Raw genomic sequence first — 20,821 nt, 5'->3', positions numbered from 1 at the left:
GGCTTTGTTTCTGCCTTTATATTTGAAGAGAGGGAGAAAAGAAAAAGAACTTTTGACTTAACTGAATATAAGGAGTAATAAAAAATCTAAATTCATTATTGCAAATAATCGTCACCTTGTCACAAAACTTTAAGGCATTGTTTTGGAGATATAGCAGTTACTTTCTTCTGGAGAGGGTGTCTCATGTTTCCACACAAATATGTCATTTGTGTATACAGAGGAGCTTAGAAAGTTTTTGTTGAATGAATAAACTCAGAATATCCAAGTTCGTTCTGATATTCCTAGAAGTACGTGCATAGCAATACAGCTTTCTCTCGTGCTCTCTCTCTTTTTTGTTTCACTGTTGGTTTTTATTAACAAGAAATATGTATTCATTATATCTAATGTAGAAAGCCCAGAAAAAATATAGAGAAGAAAAAGAAGATAAAATGTTTGTAACACCGCCAACAGTAACTATCCACTAACTGGCGTGTCCTTCCAGACAGGAACGCATATGTGTGTGCAAATACACGCACGTTTTCTTTTCAATGGAATCAAACACAAGGAGACAGTGCACCTGGAAGCAGTCCCACCAGGATTCAGGTGCCAGCACAGCCCTTTGAAAGCTGTGTATCTTGAGCAAGTTACTACATCCCTTGAAGTCTGACTTGTACAATGAGAATCAATAACTGCTTCACGGGATGTTCGGAAGATTCAGTGAACTATAAAGGGTTCTGAACAATGTGGTTGGTCAACAGTGAACACTTGGAGAAATGTGCTCCTTTATGGTTATCACACAGTATTGTATCCAGTTTATTATTACATCTGTTATTAATACGGTTCTTACATATTATTTTTAACCTGCTTTTTCGGTAAGTAACATACTATAAGAACTCTTTCCACATCAGGAAATAAATTTCTAGAGCAGCATTTTTTATGGCGGTGGAGTATTCCATCCTGTGGCTATTGTGAAATTTACACAGCAGTTGGGACTTTCACTTTTTTTTTTTTTTTTTTTAACTTATGGCTGTGTTGGGTCTTTGTTTCTGTGCAAGGGCTTTCTCTGTTTGAGGCAAGCGTGGGCCACTCTTCATCGCCGTACGTGGGCCTCTCATTATCGCGGCCTCTCTTGTTACGGAGCACAGACTCCAGATGCGCAGGCTCAGTAATTGTGGCTCACGGGCCTAGTTGCTCCGCGACATGTGGGATCTTCCCAGCCCAGGGCTCGAACCCGTGTCCCCTGCATTGGCAGGCAGATTCTCAACCACTGCGCCACCAGGGAAGCCCCCAAGGGACTTTCACTTTTTTTAAGCTTTCTATTAATAGCTGAGCAGAATTGACATCACAGAAGAGGGCTCAACTCATTTTCTCATTAATAACTCTTTTTCCCTTCCTCAGGCAAGGTCTAAAAGTATGGTGTTCACAAATTACTGATCTAAAATGAATGAGCTTCAGGTACCTTGAAGGTGGAAACTGCATCAAACTAGTAACAAACGACATTGTCACCAGGTGCCAACTCAGTAGTAGTTTATAACATCCCTTGTATAAGATGGGTATTTTTTGTTATTCTGTTTTCTGTCAACCCCCAAGGAATATGATGATCAAAACTCTCCACGTGTTTCCTTCCTTGTAGAAATTGCTGGTATGGGGGAAAGAGGAGAGGACACATTGCTCCTTTTTTCTGGCCTCAGATCAGCCCTGCAGCCCCGGTCCCTGGCCTCATGTGCTGTGTCATTTCCCAGGAGAGCTCTCGGCTCCTGTGTGTGCCTCATTTGTCCTTGGGATTGTCACGTGGTCTCACTGATCTCGCCTGCATCCCTCAACCCATTCTGACCTTATTTGTGTGTAGGAAGGAAGGGCTGTGTTCATGAAGCCCCCTTTGGAGTCTAATCTTAATGGAGTCTGATTCCATGTGTTTTTGTTGACCTTTAAAAGTTGTTCAAGGGCTGCTTTCGTTGCAGAGACGTTATCAGTCTCCACTTTGACATTGTGATTCACTAAACAATCTAATCTCTTTCTAGTGACCATGGGCCTGTGAGATGAGAAATGAGGGAGAGGAGGATATGGTGGATGTTTGAGCTCTGAGCTAGGCCTGGGGACACTGCACTGAGTAGACATGGTTTGGGGAACTCTCAGACAAGCAGGGGAGATAGATGAGTAAGTTAGACACACACAGCGAGGCGATAAATAGTAGAAGACATTAGAGGGGAAAGGAGAGGCAAATGCCTCCAGAGGTGATCCAGGAAGGCTTGCAGGAGACGATGCTCAAGCTTTGCCCAGAGAGGCCTTAGTCATGAGAGGAAGGGTGGTCTAGGCAGGGGAGCTGCTGGTGGAAAAGGCAACAGGGCAGGGGGGAGCCCGGCGTGTTTGAAAGTCAGTACAGCTTGAATAGAAGGGAGGGGAGAATGGAGGGGGGTGAGTTTGGAGAGCTGGGCAGAGGCCAAATCTCTGATGTTAGCCTGCCAATGAGGGAGTTTAAACTCTATCCTGAAAGTAAGACAGGGGAGGGCATCAAAGGATCTTAAGTTCAGGGAGTTTAGATTGCCCATGGAAACATTCACCTAAGAAACACAGATTCATCAAGAAAAAAAAATGGTCTGGGTTTGAATTGGGTCCATACTCCTGACATTTGAGGTAACCTTGCACCCCTGGAAATGTGGAACCTGCACTCCACATAGTCTTTGGATTGGGAGCACGTGCCCACCCACGGTTGACTCAGCTAGGTTTACCTTGACCTTGACCTTGACATCATGGGGTAACTCGTGGGCCTTTCATTGTGTCCCCACAGGAAAGCTCTGCAGAGGACCTCCTCAGGCTAACATCTAAGAGTTTGCCTGATCTGACCAGTTCGGTAGAGGACGTGTCCTCTTGGACCGACAACGAAGACCAGGAGCCGGACGGGGACGAGGACGAAGGAACTGGATCGTCTTCCGTCCAGGGAGCAGTAAGTGTGCCTGTGCTTTCCCGGGCTACTCTGCTGGGACGATGTTTTCCCGAGGACATGGGTGCCAGGATCAGAGATAAAAGCTTGAGATAGATAGTATGGTCGAGACCAGGATGGGAGAGGACCAGAGTGCATCTTTTTATTTTTTTGTCAGAATCATCCAGAAAAATCTGTGAGGGTAATACTTTTTATTAAGAAAAAAAAAAAATTGACACTGGAATTGACACTGGAAATACAAGAGCAATTGGGTATTGAGTTCAGTGCGTATATCAATTTCTAAGAAGTCTAATAATATATACAAGGATTTTATTGCTACTTCTTGATATAGTGTTTGAAAACTATCGTTTGTGAATTTAAACTTAGACTGAGAGATGTCTGGTTGAAAGTGGAATGTTAAAATAACACAGAACCCATTCAGGTGAAGTTGTATAGATGTGTCTCCCAGTTTTCATGAAATCAGGACTTTCCCACGGCTCATAGCGCTTCCTTACCCAGCCTGTGATGCCTCACGCCCTTGTGGGCTGCTCCCCGGCGTGGTCTGGCACAGAGTCGGGAGGGCTTGTGGTTAACTGTGGTTGCATTGCGGCTCTATGGTCTCCTCTTTGTATCCCAGATCTGGTAGATTTGTCATTTTTAGTGTAAAACCTTGTTAGCCACTGTTCCCCATCCAACCAGCCCTAGGGTGAGTGCTTTCTTTCTGCCATTTGGAACCCTTACTCCTTCCCATCAGCACTGAACCTAGTCAGCATGGGTAAGCATTGGGAAATTAGTCTTGTTTATAATTAGGCCTTAGAACAGGGTTCCCCAAACTCCGGTACTAGTCCGCGACCTGTTAGGAACCCGGGCCGCACAGCAGGAGGTGAGCGGCGGGCAAGGGAGCGAAGCTTCACCTGCCGCTCCCCATCGCTCGCGTTACCGCCTGAACCAACCCACCCCAACCCCGTCCGAGGAAAAATTGTCTTCCACGAAACCAGTCCCTGGTGCCCAAAGGGTTGGGGACCTCTGCCTTAGAAGACAAAAAAGAAAATCACTTTTCCCATTTACATGATATGCTATTTGAATTTAAGGAAGAAAAAGTTACTTTTCCCCTTTCTTTATGATCACGGGAATTCCAGGGCCACTGAGTATGGTGGTGCAGGTTGTGGACTGCACAAAGGTGCTACATCTAAGGGAGCACCGTTTACATTGTAAACATCATAGGCTTTTATGTTTATGCGGACAGTTTTCTGGAAGATGGCAGTAAAGAGTTTTGATCTAAGAAAATCAGTATGTTAAAACAATTTTCCAGTAAAAGAAGGAAAACATCTTGAAGAAGTGGTACTTTTTGTAATTTTCCCAGAGGTCCTGTACAGGCCCATTGTTGATTTCAAACACTGTTCCAACAGCTTTTCCCTCAAAGGAAAGCTTTCTCAGAAGACTAACCTGTAAAGCAGGTCAATCAGAGCTGAATGGATGGGGTTAAAGTAAACAGTTTAAAGACAACTGTGTGATTATTCCCGCCTCTTTGTATTATGACACTATTCAGTAGCCACTTTTTCCTTACTTTTTCCCTTAATTTTACTTTTAGTAAAATTTTAGTAAGGATAGAGACCACACTAATGGTCATGACCTCCACTGTCTCCCTGACTGACCTCTGCCCACTTCTTGGGCCTCACCTCACGCCAAGCTCACTGCCCTTCCTGCAGTCCTTCATGATGACCGTACATTTTTCTGCCATAGGACCTTTGCAAATGCTGTTCTGTCTCTCTGGAATCCTCTTTGCCTGACTGACTCCAATTCATTTTTGTTTTTTGGGTTTTTAAAAAATTTTTATTGCAGTATAGTGGATTTACAGTGTTGTGTTAGTTTCTGCTGTGCAGCAAAATGAATCAGCTATACGTATACATATAACCCCTCTTTTTTTGGATTTCCTTCCCATTTAAGTCACTACAGAGTGTTGAGTAGAGTTCCCTGTGCTACACAGTAGGTTCTCATTAGCCATCTATTTTATACATAGTATCAATAGTGTATATATGTCAATCCCAATCTCCCAATTCATTCCACCCCACCCTTCCCCCTTGGTGTCCATACGTTTGATCTCTCTGTGTCTCCAATTCATCTTTTGGATCCTTTAGTGTTACTTCCTCAGAGAAACTTCCAGAATATATCCAATCTATATTAAATCTCTTAGCTCTCATACCAAGACCATATGGCTTTCCCCTGAACTGCTTGTTACATTTAGATTTGTGATTATTTGATTAAAATCTGTTTCTCTCGTCCAACTGTGAACTCCATGAGATGTGGGAATGCGATGACTGGCTTGAGTTCCCAGTGAATCCCTAGAATGTAGCCAGTACATCTGGTGCTGAGTTATAAATAACTAAATAAATTTAGAAACAAACAACGGGACAAGCATTCATTGAAAACTAATGAAAAAATGACAACAAAATCTAACTAGGTTTATCCACCATAAACATTACAGTTACAGCCCTGGCCCGTAGCTGACTGTATCGTGGCAGCCTCAGAGGGCTGATGGGGCAGTATCCACGTTCCCGCCCCTATAGGAATGACCTACAGAGACGCTCCATGGATAAGCCTGGAACAGGCTGAGCGTCATGTGTCTCTTCTCCCGCTATTGTCCACCCATCCTTTAAGGCCACGATCTTTCTGAGTCTGCCCACCCTTCCTCCCTGTGACCTCCCCTGCCCTCGCCGTTCTCTGTTGGTGCAGTAGTCACCCTCTGTACAGAAGGGGAATGAAGCGTGTGGCAGTCCAGCCAGCAGACCTCCCAACTCCAGCCTGACTCCGCTATTCCCACCTTTCTAACCAGACGTGGCTCTCCAGCCCGGCTCCAGCCCACAACTTCTCCCCTCACGTGCCCACAGTCTGGAGAGCTCGCCCCTGCTGAACAGATCCCACTGTTCGGCAACTGTGCCCTGCCCAGCTCAGCCAGTTTTCAATGGAGAGCTAAGTAAGCTCAGGATTTAAAGAGAGGAAAACTCTGCAACATACCTGCACCTCCTCTGAGAAAGCCCGGAGCCAGTAATGTGGCACAGTAGTCTGTAGAGAGCTTATAGTTCGCATATATTTTTTAATCTCATAATTCATAATCTCTTGCAAAAAAAAAATCCAAGGAATTATTTGTCTAGGAATTTTCTTACACTAAATACTGCTCTAATAAATGGGCCATTACATTTATTAAATGTGTTACATGTTACATGTTTTTATTTAAATTATAATTTAAACTTACTATAGTTTTATAAATTTATCATGTTTTTTATAAATGTATTATAATTTAAATTATAAGTTAAATGAGTTGTTCGGGTTCCAAAAGTAATATTTCCACTACATAAATGGGTTTTTTGACCGCAAAAAACCCGCAAAAGACAATACAAATCACCCACAATCCTACTGTTCAAAGAGAGCCGTCTTTAACATTTTGCTATGCCTTTCTACTTGACTTTTTTTTCTTAAGCACATATATATTTTTAATTGACCTTATATTAACATACTTGTGAGACTTGCTATGGTCTTAATGATATGATCCTGAACGTTTCCCCATGTCATTAAAGGGTCTTCTGAAACATGATTTGTAACGGCTAATATTTTATAACATGGATATGCTGTAATTTATTTTACTAATTGTCTACCAGAAATTCCATTTACATCAGTCACATGTATACTTAATTTTTAAAATTATAAAGAATTCTGTACAGAACATGTTTGTCCATGTAGCTCTGTGCACATTTTTCATTTTCTTATTTGCTTAGATATCTTGTAGCAGGAGAAGTGCTTATTTACTAATTTACACTTCCAGCAGTGCCCGGGTCCCATCATCACCGATAACATTATCTTTAAAAAGTTTACCAATTAATCACATATTGTTGTGTATGCTTATTATTGCAATTTTGCCAAAGGAATTTCAGTGCATTCCGTCATCACACACTTTATTTGGGAAATTTTAGGTTGCCTTTAAGGAGAAACAAATGACTCTGAGCAATCGTCCCCCACAAGTACACACGTTTCAGGGCCGTACTTCTGGGTTTCTCCGTCACGTCACCCCCAGCTCTCGTACGCAAATCCCAAATCCACTGTCGTTGGTGGAGAAACCAGCACTCATCCTGCTTTGGCAGTTAGTTCTGCCTTCTTTGTGCCCCGGACACCACCTCGCCCCACTTCACCTTCCACTGCACCCCCCCACAAAGCATCACGGAAGAGGGGACACCGGGCTTCCTCCCTGGCTTGTCACCCTTGCCTGAACGCCCACCATCTGTCAGCCATTCTCTTGAGCTCTGGTTTCAAGCCAGACGACCCGGGTGTGAGCCAGAGCCCTGCAGAGCCAGGAAGTGGGCACATGACATTTTCCCACCTTCACAATCTGCCCAGGGTCTGCGCTGCTGGGCCTTCCAGAGGTGCTGAACTACTGAGAAAAAGAAATGTTTCAGTTCTACGTTTACAATCCAAGACTCTTTGTTTTATAATTTTTAAACACTATCGAACCACTGAAACGAAAGAAACCTGGTACTGTTTTAATCAGCGAAGTCACAGAGCCTTTTACTTCCCAGATGATAATGATTAAACCTGCAGCCGAGTTCCACTCTGACTTTGACTCTTCTTGCACCTGTTGAGTCGTGGACGCTGCAAGCACTTAGGTGGAGCAAAAGTAATACAAACGCTCAGGATCTGCCATGAGCACTCTTGTGAGTTATCTCTTCATGGCTACAGGAAACAGCCATGAGGTTTTCCCTTCGAAAAGCTCGGGCCGTGCTTAGAATAGAAGCACGTGGTGAACATCAAGTGTGAGGCGCAGAGGCAAGAAAAAGGGAGCAAGGATGGGACAGGGAAATCCCGCAGGCATGTACGTGATTGTCATCCATCTCAGGGGGGTCTGGCTTCAGAGGGAGGGCCCTCCCTCCACCTCCCACAGACACCCCCATCTTAAAGACTGCCAGCCTGGTCTCCGAAATAGCTGAGTCTAGTCCCCTCCCCCATACCGACTGCGGTCCCGATCTGCCCGCTTGGCCATTCTTTCTCAAGGCTTTCTACTCCACTTTGTCTTCTGCTCTGCAGTGACAATTTTTAAGTGAGAATCTGACCATGTCACTTCGTTTAAAGTCCTTCAGTGGGTCTCAATCACAGTGAAGTTACAATCACAACTCCTTAACGTGGAGCCATTGGCTCCGGCCTGCCTATGCTGCCTTGCCTCTTGTATATGCTCCTGGCAGCCCTAAACACACAGACACACAGACACACACACACAGACACACACACACAGACACACACACACACACACACACACACACACACACACACACACACACACACACACACACACCATGCATGTGCGCGCACACAGCCCTCCCTGGCGCTCCCCCAAATCTGCTAATCACTACTCACCTGGCATTTAGCATCTGCTGTTTTCTATTTATTTGTTGCTACATATCTTTTTGGGAGAAGAAAGAAAATACTTACATTTATAAACTTTTGAAGTCAGGTATACCTCGTTGGACCCCCAGTATCCAGTGAAGTACCTTGTATTCAATACATACTCAGTACATATTTCTCAATCATAAATGTATCTGTAGAACAGTGGTTCTCAAAGTTCCCCAGACCAGCAGCGTCAGAATCACCTGGAAATTTGCTAGAAATAAAAATCCTCAGGTCCCACCCCAGACCTGCTAAATCAGAAACTCCGAGGTGGCATCTAAAAAAATTTTTTTAATAAGCCTTCCCGGTGATTTGGACTAAGGCTAACATTTGAGAACTTTAGAGCCCTCCAATAAAATGAGTGGCACATGCATTATTATTAGCTATTGAAAAAAGTGAGTATCCTTTCTCAAGTGTAAATAATTATAGTTCATCTTTTTTTATTTTTAAATTAACTATTGAAGTATAGTTGATTTACAATGTGTTAATTTCTGCTGTACAGCAAAGTGACTCAGCTATGCATTTTTTTTTCATATTCTTTTCCATTATGGTTTATCACAGGATATTGAACACAGTTCCCTGTGCTATACAGTAGGACCTTGTTGTTTATCTATCCTATGTATAATAGTTTGCATCTAGTTCATCTTTTTTTTTTTCATCTTTTTTTAAATGAGGTTTTTAAGGAAAAAAAATATATCTGGCCTTCTGAGGGAGTGGCTCTTTTTAAAATGAAGAGAGGAAGAAGAGTTTTAATATAACAGGATGTGGAATGGGTGATACCTCTTAAGTGATTAGGAACCTGTCTTTCCCTTTTTATATATTTAACAAAAACAAAACAAAAATGGAAGTAATGATTGTTGTTGCCAAATCTGCAATTGTCAAAGCTCAGCTGGGAAGATTTTGTTTAGCACATCAATCAGCAGACCTGTATCCGGCTTCCTTTGGCATCAAGGGAATCAGTTCTAACATTTTTGGAATCACCGGTTTGGAAAATCTTGGAGAACATTGGGGTTATTAGGGTTTAAGAAGGAATAAAGGACTTCACCTCTCAAAAGGAGAAAAGAAGAGCCAAACTGGATCTTATGATTCTGTAAGTCTGATGTTGGTGTTTGATTCTTCGTTTGCTGATGGCTTAACCCTGAGGTGTGAGAACCTGAGTCACAGTCTTTTGGAAAAGGCAGCATCCTGGGGGTAGATGTTCGTCTATATGCGGAGAGAAAGGAGAGGCTCTCTTGTGTTTTATTTTTTTGTTCTTTTTTTTTTTCTAATTTTTGGCCATGGTATTCTATTTATTTATTTATTTATTTATTTTTGGCTGTGTTGGGTCTTCGTTTCTGTGCAAGGGCTTTCTCTAGTTGTGGCAAGTGGGGGCCACTCTTCATCACGGTGTGCGGGCCTCTCACTATCGTGGTCTCTCTTGTTGCGGAGCACAGGCTCCAGACGCGCAGGCTCAGCAGTTGTGGCTCACGGGCCTAGTTGCTCCGTGGCATGTGGGATCTTCCCAGACCGGGGCTCGAACCCGTGTCCCCTGCATTAGCAGGCAGATTCTCAACCACTGCGCCACCAGGGAAGCCCCTCTCTTGTGTTTTATTTGGATTGAATACGTGATAAAGTGTTGGCTCTTAAGTGCTTCCGAAGGAGCCTGGGCCCTGAGGGCTTGCAGTGCAGTGTCTGAGGGTGCCATTGCTGGTGAAGTCAGAGTGTGGGATTGTCTGTTGTCTGGGGCCTGAGCTAGATTTTTCTGGTGAATCGAACTTAGAGGCTAATGCAAGGAACAGAGAACACCAAGAGTGTAAACTTGCGATTAGTGTTAAAACAGGAAGGTCCTAGTGTCTGACTGAAAACTCAGGTCTTCACAGAGTAAAACTATTAATGCAGAGAGACACTGGCTCAGGACTCCCCGAGCTTTTTGTAAGGGGAGCAGATGTTCTTTACTAAAGCCTCGAGGGGAGGGCGTTAGGACAGGCTGCTCACATGGGCACAGGTGGCTCTGCTGCCGCGTCTCAGGGTCCCTCTGAGCACAGGGCGGGGGCAGCCACTGCTTAGAGACGTCCTGCATCTGCTCCTGGGTCAGGAACAGTCTTTCCTTCTCCCTGGGCTTTCACTTTCTACTTATCTAACTTTAGGACTCACCTCCTCCAGGAAGTCTTCCTGGACACGCATATCCTTCATGCCTGTAATACATGCTGTATTTTCCTTCATGACCCTTAACACAGACTGTAAAGACATATTTATACACATGACTGCTTGCTTAATGTCATCCTCCCCATGAGGAGAGGGTCCATGGGGACAGGGCTCCTGTCAGGTCTGCTCACAGTCGGCTCTCAATATGTATTATGGATGGATGGTTGGACAGGTGGGCAGAAAGGTGGACGGTTGATGTTCCCTCTCTCATTCCTTAATGCTCCTGCGTGCCCCTCATCACAAGGCTTAGTTACCTTCCATTGACTTGCCCGTCTTGCCCAGCACACCACGAATTTTAAATGGGCATGGCACATTGTAGGCATCTATTGTTTGTATCTGCCTCTCCCTTTTGGGAGTTTCCATCTGGTATACAAATATCAGTGTATACAAGATCATTTTTCCAAGCATTCCAAGTATAGCACTGGGAGAACAGTGTCCCTTTCCTTAAAATAGGACATTAGTGGAACCACCTCATTAACAAATGAGTAGATTTCTTATTTTCTGTTTGGTTAAGCTTCCAGAGCTGCTAGCAGCTAGAAAGGGAATTTAGAAAAGGGAACTTTTAACAAATCAACCACAGCAAAGGATTGACTATCCCCAGGGAGCTGGTGAAGTAGTAGGTGGAATGTCAGTGAAAAGACTAGCCAAGAAGGCCACAGGGAGGACAGCATGGAACCTCGAGTCTCAAGATGCAGGTTCTGGTACGCAGTCATATACAGTGTGAGAGGCACCAGGAACCTTGGGGGGCTGGCTGCTGCATACTTGCTGTTTTATAGGCTGGAAATCCTCGGTGAGAGAGAAGATCGCTGAGCTCTGCTGAGAGCAAACCTGTTCCCCTGGACAAGTCACGTTATAGCCAAGGCAGCCACGAGGGAAAAGCAAAAGGGCCTGGAAGGAAAAGGTGAACGCATTTCAAACACGTGAGGGCAAGAGCTGTGTGTAGCAGACGCGTGAATGTACGCAGGTAGCTCCATGCTCTCGTGTATGTTAAAACGCACAGGGAGGGTGAGGTTTAGGCGGATCGTCCAATCCCCAGGTTCCACGCCGGGAAGCCTATTTGGCAGATCTGAGTGGGGTCTAGTTTCAGGAGCTTCCCAGGTGATTCTGATGCTCACCCAGATTTTAAAGAGCAAACCTTTGAAAGATGGTGGCCACTGTAGAAAGCAGCCCATTCGACCACACACCTTTGTTAGCCATATGGCAACTTCCAGACGTGACCCAGAGTGGCAGGGCTCCTAAGAGTCTCCTGGCTGGGAGCTGGATGAAGCCCAGGGACCAATCTGCGCATGGCTTTGAGATAAGAGGAGCTTTTAGGCCCCCCAACTGCCTCCCTCCTTCCTGCAGTCTGGGGCACGGGAAGAGAAGCTATGGTGGTTGTGCTGCTTGTGGGAAACTCGGAAGCAGAGACCCCCGAGCCCGTTCTGCATCCTTTGTGAACACAGACTTGCTTGCACACCTTGGCTGTCGTTGCCTTCGCAGACATCAGCTCCTGGTATATAGACTGGTGTGGTTATTGCAGAAGCTGTATTATTGCCACCACCAACCCAAAGCAGGCAGGAACTCGTACTGATCCGTAATTCCCCCGGGTTGTATATTCCTTTCTCCACTGTCCCAAGCTGTGAACTACCCTCTCCTTCCCTTCAGCATCTTAGACTTCCCCAAGTAGACCTCAGTGCATTTAGATGTTCCTTAAGCAACTCTTTAGGTAACTCAGGCCACGTCAGAGAGGCTGCCTGAAGCTCGTGGCGGTAACGTGGAACTGCCAGAGCGAGATAAGACAGACAAGTCTGCAAGGCTCGTTAGTCTAAGAAAATAAGATTTAAATTCGGGGGTGGTTTTTTGTTTGATTTGGTTTCATACTTAAGGAAATGAAGTGATTATTTAAATAGGTGGGGGGAAAATAAGGTAAGAATAATTATTTGGCCTGGATGCATTGCCCAGAAAACTGCTGAAGTTTGAATTAAGCTTATTCCCCTGGCACATTTTCTGGGGCCTGTTCCAACTCGTTACCTGGCTTTGTGCTGCATTTTCATCTGAGCAGTTTGCAGTTCTCAAGGAAGTAAACAGCTCAAGTGATCTGCATAGGAAAGCAAATATTGTAATCTACAGCCTCACAGCGCCGTGGTCTCCAAAGTAGTGTGAGCACAGCCCAGGGCAGGGTTGGGGCGGAGTCAGATAGTCCCTTGCGGTGTGGGCAGAAAGTATTAGAACTTGTATAGATTTTCATCTCATTTTAGATTGTTTTGTGTTTTATGGTGTACGTGTACATTAGTACAGTAGCATAGAGTTATACATCGTGAATCTGTGTTGGGAGTGCCTGATGGCTGCCCGATCTATAAAGGTTGACATCACAGCGTGGAGCCGTAAGAAATACAGTTTAAAGAAATCCCCTTAGTATGCAGTCAACTTTATGATCATTTTTGGATTTGAAAAATTCCTTCACATTTCAGTGGAAATAAAATATGGACTACGAGGGCACGTAATAAAGTTTCTTTGCCTCCACATTAACTTCTTTGATGAAACTGACACCATAGTGGTCATGAAGTGACTTTATCACTTCAGGTAAGTTGGTTCCAGTCTTTGGGTATTCCATTACAGTATTACAAGATGCCTTTTAGCCCTGCCCCTTGTTATGAATTTTCCTCTTATAAATATCATCCTTATTAATTTAGTTGTATATGTCCACTGGGAGTTGAAGTCTATGGTCTGCCCATCGAAATGTAAAGTAGAATATATTAAGATTGAAGGAAGGTGGCAGTGCAGAAATGGAACTGAAATAGACAATATGATGGCAATTACCCATGGGAAAAATCAGGATTCTGGGACTCATTTGTGCAGCATGTATCTTAGGTAATATATCTTATTCATTTATGAGCTTTGCTAAGCCTTTAAGGTAACAGAAATCCTTGAGATGTATGTGTCTTTGGAGACTTTACATGGAGATGGTGCTGATACACAGAGTCTCACTCTCTTAAGAGAAACAGGATATCTCCACTTAGTTTCAATTCCAGTTATTGTGCTGGGGTTTTGTTTTGTTTTTTAGGAAAATCACTTTGACAGTGCATAGGTGAATTAGACAAATAGGCAATGTATGCTAGAAAAAAGCACACCTGACTTGAAGACTTCATGAGAAGTGGAAGATTTGAAGGGGTTTTGGTTTGGTTTTTTTTTTTTTTTTTTTTCACCACATTGTATGCAACATGGTAGTACAGAGCCTGGAAATAAAAACACAGCAAAATATGAGAGATCAGAAGTTCCCCTCTGGAATCCAGGGCAGAAATTTCTCAAAGAAGTAGAGCTATTTAAAATGAATAGAATTCTCCTCACCCACCGCCTATTGTAACTGTGTTTGCTTGCCTAGCTTTTTGTTTGCTTGCTTTTGCTTGCCTAGCTTTTTACATAAGTACTGATTTAGCTCAGTGAATGATGTTTGCAGAAAAAATAAATCCATGCCTCTCCCTTCTGGTTCTTCCTCTTCTTAACTTCTTAACTTCTTAACTTGGGATATCCTTCCTTCTATTCCTGACTCTCGAAATTCTGAAGCCCCTCATTCCTCAGAGACTTTTCTAATCCCTCCGGCTTTCTGTCATCTCTGCTTTCTCTCATTGCCAATTCCATTTGTCTGTTTCTCACATTTTAGAACCTAGAGTCTGTCATACAGAGTGAAGTAAGTCAGAAAGAGAAAAACAAATACCGTATGCTAACACATATATATAGAATCTGGAAAAATGGTACTGATGGACCTACTGGCAGAGCAGGAATAAAGAAGCAGACGTAGAGAAGGGACTTGAGGACACGGGAGGCTGGGAGGTAGTGAAAGAGTAGCACTGACATATATACACTACCAAATGTAAAATAGCTAGTGGGAAGCTGCTGCATGGCACAGGGAGATCAGCTCGGTGCTTTGTGACCACCTAGAGGGATGGCATAGGGATGGTGGGAGGGAGGCCTAAGAGGGAGGGGATATGTGGATACACGTATACATACAGCTGATTCACGTTGTTGTACAGCAGAAGCTAACACAACATTGTAAAGCAATTATACTCCAGTAAAGATGTGTAAAAAAAAACCTTAAAAATCAGAAAGACGCCTCCTGATTTATAAAGGAGTAGATGTTTTCAAAAATTTGTTGGTAAAGCTGATATTCAAATTTATTTCCCCTAGAAACAAACATATTTACTTAATAAATATTTGTGGAATTATCTTTTAAGCTAGTGGTGGCAAATAGGTAGCCTGCATGGCACCACACACCCCCTCTTCAGCTCCCAAAGCGGACATCTCTAATTCTTCCTAACAGTCATCCCACTGACACCAGACACAATCTCAGAAGCTGATAATGTGGCCTTGCAGGTGTCCACAACCAAGTCGTAGTACCAGCCAACACTGGACTGTAACCAGCTTTGACATAGCCATCTACATGCTGAGCGCCATGCCCGGTGCTTTGGGGGATTCGAAGAGGTAGCAGTCAGTCTTCCTCTGTTACAGGATTTGTTATATTCCATAATAAATGATAGTTATTTCTATACTTTTTATATTCACCTCTTCCGTATAATAAATCTTTAGGAGCCATATGCTATATTGACCTAGAGGAGGGATGTCTCATTCCATCCCGGGATCAGGGAGGGCTCAGTAGATGGGGTGATGTTTGACTATTCCATAGGATTTCCACAGGAACACCCACAGGAGTGGGTGACACCCTGGAGTGGAAAAATAACACGTACAGTGGTCCACAAATAGGAAATTTTAAGGCTTGTTCAAGGATCAACAAATAGTCAATTAAGTGCAAATGTCCAGCCCATGCTTTTAGTTCCACACTAAAAAACTATGACTTATTTTACAAGCTATATACTCATTGATGATTTTAAAGTTGAGTTACAGGGTCAGAGTTTTTGGTTTAAGGTTCCTCAAGCAGTGAGGTAGAGGAAGAGCTGGGCTGAAGAAAGGCAGATGGAGGTGGAGGTGTTTGCTATAGCTCCACGGAGAAGTCAGCAGAGCCTGGACTGAAGGAGAGGGGCCCAGAGGGTGGAAAGGCAGGAAGCAGTCTGACACGTCAATGGAGGAAGGGAGCAGGGCCAGCCGGCTGCCTGGAGAGCCGGGTTCTGCAAGCAGGGCTGCTTGGTTACCACCAAGGAGTAAGTTTCCTGCTCCCCCAACCCCCGTTTTTTTCTGAAGGCAGGACTGATCCTAAAGCAGTATTTTGAGTGGGACTTTGTTTACCTTTGAACCCTCCAGCCTCTTGTCATCTGCTCCTCCTTACTTGTTGGATGCTCTCTCCCCAGGTTTCCTGGAGCCCAGTATCCTCATACTGTTCTAAACCCCCCACTGAGGCACCCATTCTCTCCCCTCTCCCTTAAGAGGTTGTATCCTCCCCAGAAACCTCTCCTTTCTTCTTCTCTAAGCCATTTTCTCCCCTTTTCCCACCACCACCACCACCAACAACAACAACAACAAAGACCAAAAAACACACAAAACCCTTTCCATCTCTTCTAAGCAGTATGTTTGTTAACAAAGCAATGTGATTAAACCAGGGCAAATGGTGGCCAATAACCCTATGACACTTAGTAAAGTATGTGCATTTTTTTCCCATTAATTTATTTATTTTTGGCTGCACTGGGTCTTCGCTGCTGCACACGGGCTTTCCCTAGTTGTGGTGAGCGGAGGCTACTCTTCATTGGCGGTGCGCGGGCTTCTCATTGCGGTGGCTTCTCTTGTTACGGAGCACGGGCTCTAGGTGCACGGGCTTCAGTACTTGTAGCACGCAGGCTCAGTAGTTGTGGCTTGCGGGCTCTAGAGCGCAGGCTCAGTAGTTGTGGTGCACGGGCTTAGTTGCTCTGCAACATGTGGGATCTTCCTGGACCAGGGATCGAACCCATGTCCCCTGCATTGGCAGGCGGATTCTTAACCACTGCGCCACCAGGGAAGCCTTCAAATGAGTTTCTTATCAGGATCATTTTTAAATGAAACCTAAAGATGAAATCACAAAAGCCTGGATGACACAGATTTTTTAGAGGAAATACTGTGGTAGAACAGTAAGCCTTGTCTCCGGTAGTAGCTTCCTTAAAATGTCTCTACTTGTCAGTACTTTCCCTTCAACTCATAAAGTTATGTTTCTTAAAATTCTTCAGCTTGTTCCCAGTGATTTTGGATAGGGATGGAGGTGGGGCGATGGATAGAGCTTGGGTATGAGTTATTCCTGTAGATGAGAGGTCGGCAGTTGTAAAAGCCAGATCATAAATATTTCAGGCTTTGCTGGCCAAACAATCTCCGTTGCAACCATTCACCTCTGCCTTTGCAGTGCAAAAGCAGTCATAGGCAATAAGCAAACTGATAGGCATGACTGTTCCAGTAAAACTTTACAGCGACAGGTATGGGGCCAGATCTGGCCCCCAGGCAGCAGTTTTCCGACCCCTGCTGTGGGAGATCATGTGTGAGCCTGGGACCACCTCCCCTATTACTACTTCCCCTGTGGGCTCCACAGAACACATCTCAGCTTTCCAGTCCAATTCTTCAAGAAGTACATGCCCTTAGAAACATATACCAGCAAATCAGCGTGAACTCAACGCCACTCTTGGAAAATAAAGAACTCAGAGTACAGCTTGTGTTGAGCTGGAAAAGGCAGCAGATGGCCTTAGGGTACTGCCTGGAACTTAGCAGCAAACCAAAACTTCACCACGATGTCCTCAACATGACCACCAGTTACTGTTTATCTAAAATCTGCCTAAATGGCATGTCCAGTTAAAACAGTCTTTTTCTATTGCAATAAGCCTTAGTATCATGTAAAACTTCCTTAAAATGTTTGCATAGAAAAAAGGTGCTGGAAAAATCTGACCTGTTTACCATTATTGCTGAACTGGATTTGACTCAGCGGCTGTATTAGGGCACCTCAGATAGTTCATCTCTTATTTTCTTTCCTGCCAATCTTCCTGTTTACTTCTTAGGTCTTTTGCATGCCTTTCTTTTTTTTTTTGATAGCGCTCCCACGTCTACATTTTGTGTGTCTTGCGGTTTTCCTACATATGTACACACAACTTCGATTTTATCATTCTAGAATTTAGGACTAAGCATATCACAGGCCTGCTGCTCCCAGAGATGTGTCCAAGGCGAGCAGACAGCCAGCTCCTGCTGAGAAATGACCCAAGGGTCTGCCTTCACTAGCCAGCCCACAAACCCAAAGAAGAACTCCAAACCCCAGTCTTCTCACTAGGTCATGGGAACATGGCGAGAGTGAGCGCTCCCTGCTTTGTAGAGAATGTCTGGGCTTGCCTTGCCCAATTTGAAATTGATACCAAGGAGGGACATATGCAGATTCTCCTTCTTGCCTCTGCGTCTCCTGTTATTTTTGATGAACTGAGAGTCCCTTGAGGATACTGTCCTCTCCTTGGGTGGGTGACACATGCAAATGCACCACAGGAGGGGCAGATGTGGGCCAATGACTGATTACATTTCTGTACCCTTAAAGGTGATTTCTTTGCCTCACCTTTCTGAAGGACCAAGGGATCTACTTAATTTGTATGCATAAAAATCATCCAAGTAATCACCAACAAAGTGTGTTAAGCCTGTTCACATTGTTTGGGGATGATAAATGGGAGAAAACGGGAAATGGGCTCAGATAGAACAAGGACAGTATTATTTCATTTGCGAAGCCACAGCCTGAGCACCTCAGTTGACATCAGCTGCTGCTTCTCCCCCAGCTGCATCTGACGCTCTGCGTGGACCAGAGCATGCTGCGGGGGGAAGGGGGGGCAGTTTTACGTTTCAGTTTTACTGTTTTCTTCTTCAGTCCTGAGTTAGTCTCTTTGTTGGAAAGCAGTGAGTCTAGCGTAGCAGGAGATTTGTGTTTTAATTTCTGCAGTCAGCTCACAGGCTTCTTGCTACTTTAGGCTGATTTATTGTTGTTCCCACTCCCTTTTTCTGAATGGTTATTCATTCCCAGCGCTGGCCTCTGATGGCCATCTGGTTCTCCTTTGGTCACTCGAACATCTGCCCCAGAGATTTGGAAAATGAGCTTCCTCTGGAAGCCTAAAAATAAGCTTAGTGTGACTGAAGCATGATAGAGAAATCACCACCCTCCCCTGTCCTGTAGATACTGACCAGGGGAATGAGCCCACATGGCTTCCTAGGGATTTGGAGCTTGGATGTCTTCTGTCACATCTGCAGATTTTGTTTTTTTTTCAAGTGTTGGGAACCGTAAAAACATGGCATGAGCTGGGTGCAACCAGTCCTCCTGCAGTTTTCCTTGGGATCAGATGTGCTTGCTCAATGGAAATAGTTGGAGATAAAAGCCATCCTTTGCATGGTTTGTTTGTAAGGCTTCAAGAGTTAGCTGAGAAAGACAGATGATGCTTAGGGGTTAAGCATTATATTAGTCACAGTGTGTTCAAGGAGATCTCATAAATGCTTTGGACAGCAGTTACAGGACGTTTCTAAGTACTAGAGTTTTAGTTTGGACCCAGGGGGCCTGTCTCATGGGGAATGATGGTTTGCTCCCCGCCTCCAGAGGACTAAAATTTGCCAGAAGCTAAAATTCAATCCCTATGCCGTTTCTCATCCAAAATGATTTCTAGCCACATTGTCCAGTGCAGCTTTTCAGAGGTTCTGCAATGAGATAAAATGTCAACATAATAATGATATTCAAACAATTAAAATACCAACAAATTCAAATCCCTTTGCAAGTCATAATCCAAAGATGTTAAAATCTAGAACAATTAACATCCAAACTTAAATTTCCTTGACCCTTTGAGTTAAAAACCAAAGTACTTAATGGCCTCCTTTGATCATTCCGATTTCTTGTTTTGTTCCGTCTTAGAAAAATGAGGTACTTGATGCTGGGTGCTGGGGAGAGATGGTTCTGTTCACCATCTGCAGACTGGGCTGTTTTCTACTGTAACAAATATGGCTGTTTCAGCTCCAAGAAAGTTGAATTTGTTCAACAGCATGTCTCTTGTGTGCTTTACTTTTTAGTGAAATGTAAATGAACAAAGAGTAAATGGACCCATAATAGTCTCAAGTCGTTGGCGCCACACCCTTGACATGTAAAAAAAGGAACGAATTCCTAGCCCCTGGACAGTTGTCCCAGGCAAAATTTTGTTCCCAGGATCTTATTTAATTTTGCCAAAGACCCCGTCAAGAACTGAAAGAAGTCTGAGGTTTTTACACTACAGTTTCATGGTTGCTGGTAGAAGACATGAGATTCCTGGGTCAGAGACAAATGACTTTATTACTCATGGCACAGCAAGTAACTTTTGGCTTCCTCCAATCCCAGGTTAGGATTCAGTCCCAGTTTAGAGCTTCCTGTTTGCGTAATTCCCACTTCCCCCGCCTATGGAAGTGAAGCAGAGGGGCTCAGATAGATGCATACACATTGGATTTGCTTCACAGCTGGGAACCCTGAACGTAGGCAACCTGAATCTTTTATGATGGGCTAGGAGCAAACTTGATGGCCCTTTGCTCCAGAAAGAGACAGGATTATACTGGACAGTGAACAAACCAGGCCCTTCCTTCTGAGACACTGTCTCTAACCTTCTAGGCTGTTCATCCAACATCCTTGAAAAGATAGACAATCCAGAGTAGAAACAGCCTATGCCCCTGTTCACAAGCCACACAGAAAATGGGGGAGACCCATGGAGAATGGTCTCCCAAGGCTATAGCACAGACTCAGTAATAGCAAGTAAAAGAGGTTGATGGTAAAAAATATTCTTGGCTTTTCTTAAAAAGATGCCAGTCAGTCTATAGCAGTTGTTTGGAGTCTGTGACCATGAATTTAAACCCAGTGGCAAGAATCTACCTCCCAGTCTGGGTGGAGGAAAATCAACCTGGTCCTACTTAAGGTGCTTTTCATTTCTATTCAAAAGCTTCTTGATTTGCATCTACACTTTGAGATGAAAGCGTAGGCCTCCCTGATGTACTGCGTTGGGTGTGGACTGAACCTCTGCCAGAGGTTCCAGTTCTCAAGAGCAGACATTTTCAGTCCTGGGCCTCCTTTTCCATCTCCACTGCCTCTTGGCATAGACGTGCTTAGCCTGGAGGAAGCTGCATCTCTCCTCCCCAGTTTACTCATCTGGAAAAACACCCTCTGCAGATTCATGAACCAAACCTGCTGTCGAGGATTCTGAAGCTTCTGTCCTAATGAGCTGGTGAAGGCTAATACCTCTGCCACCTGCTCCATGAGATTTGTTTTTCCTCAGGTTTTGAATATTCCAGGGGTCGAGAAGCGCTGCTTTCTGCTAGGTTTTTGGGTGGGGGGGCAGTAATTGGATCCGCCTCTAGTGGTTCACATCTGCCTCCTTCGGGAAAGACTCACTTACGTTT

The 20,821-nt window shown here is 44.3% G+C and overlaps 1 protein-coding gene across 15 annotated transcripts in view; it reads left to right on the top strand.

The window, feature by feature from the left end:
- The window catches only part of PDZD2 (PDZ domain containing 2), a 372,225-nt gene that overhangs the window by 291,230 nt on the left and 60,174 nt on the right, over positions 1–20,821 (top strand). For all 15 annotated transcript variants that reach the window (XM_082453653.1, XM_082453657.1, XM_082453656.1 and 12 more), the window contains one exon: positions 2,768–2,923. In XM_082453653.1, coding sequence (XP_082309779.1) covers positions 2,768–2,923 — 156 coding nt within the window. The remainder of the gene's footprint in view (positions 1–2,767; positions 2,924–20,821) is intronic.

This window comes from Balaenoptera physalus (assembly GCF_965194825.1).
Source record: "Balaenoptera physalus genome assembly, chromosome: 3".
In the NCBI taxonomy this organism is placed as follows: Eukaryota; Metazoa; Chordata; class Mammalia; order Artiodactyla; family Balaenopteridae; genus Balaenoptera; species Balaenoptera physalus.
The sequence above is the reverse complement of the archived record's forward strand: the minus strand, read 5'-3'. Positions and strand labels throughout refer to the sequence as shown.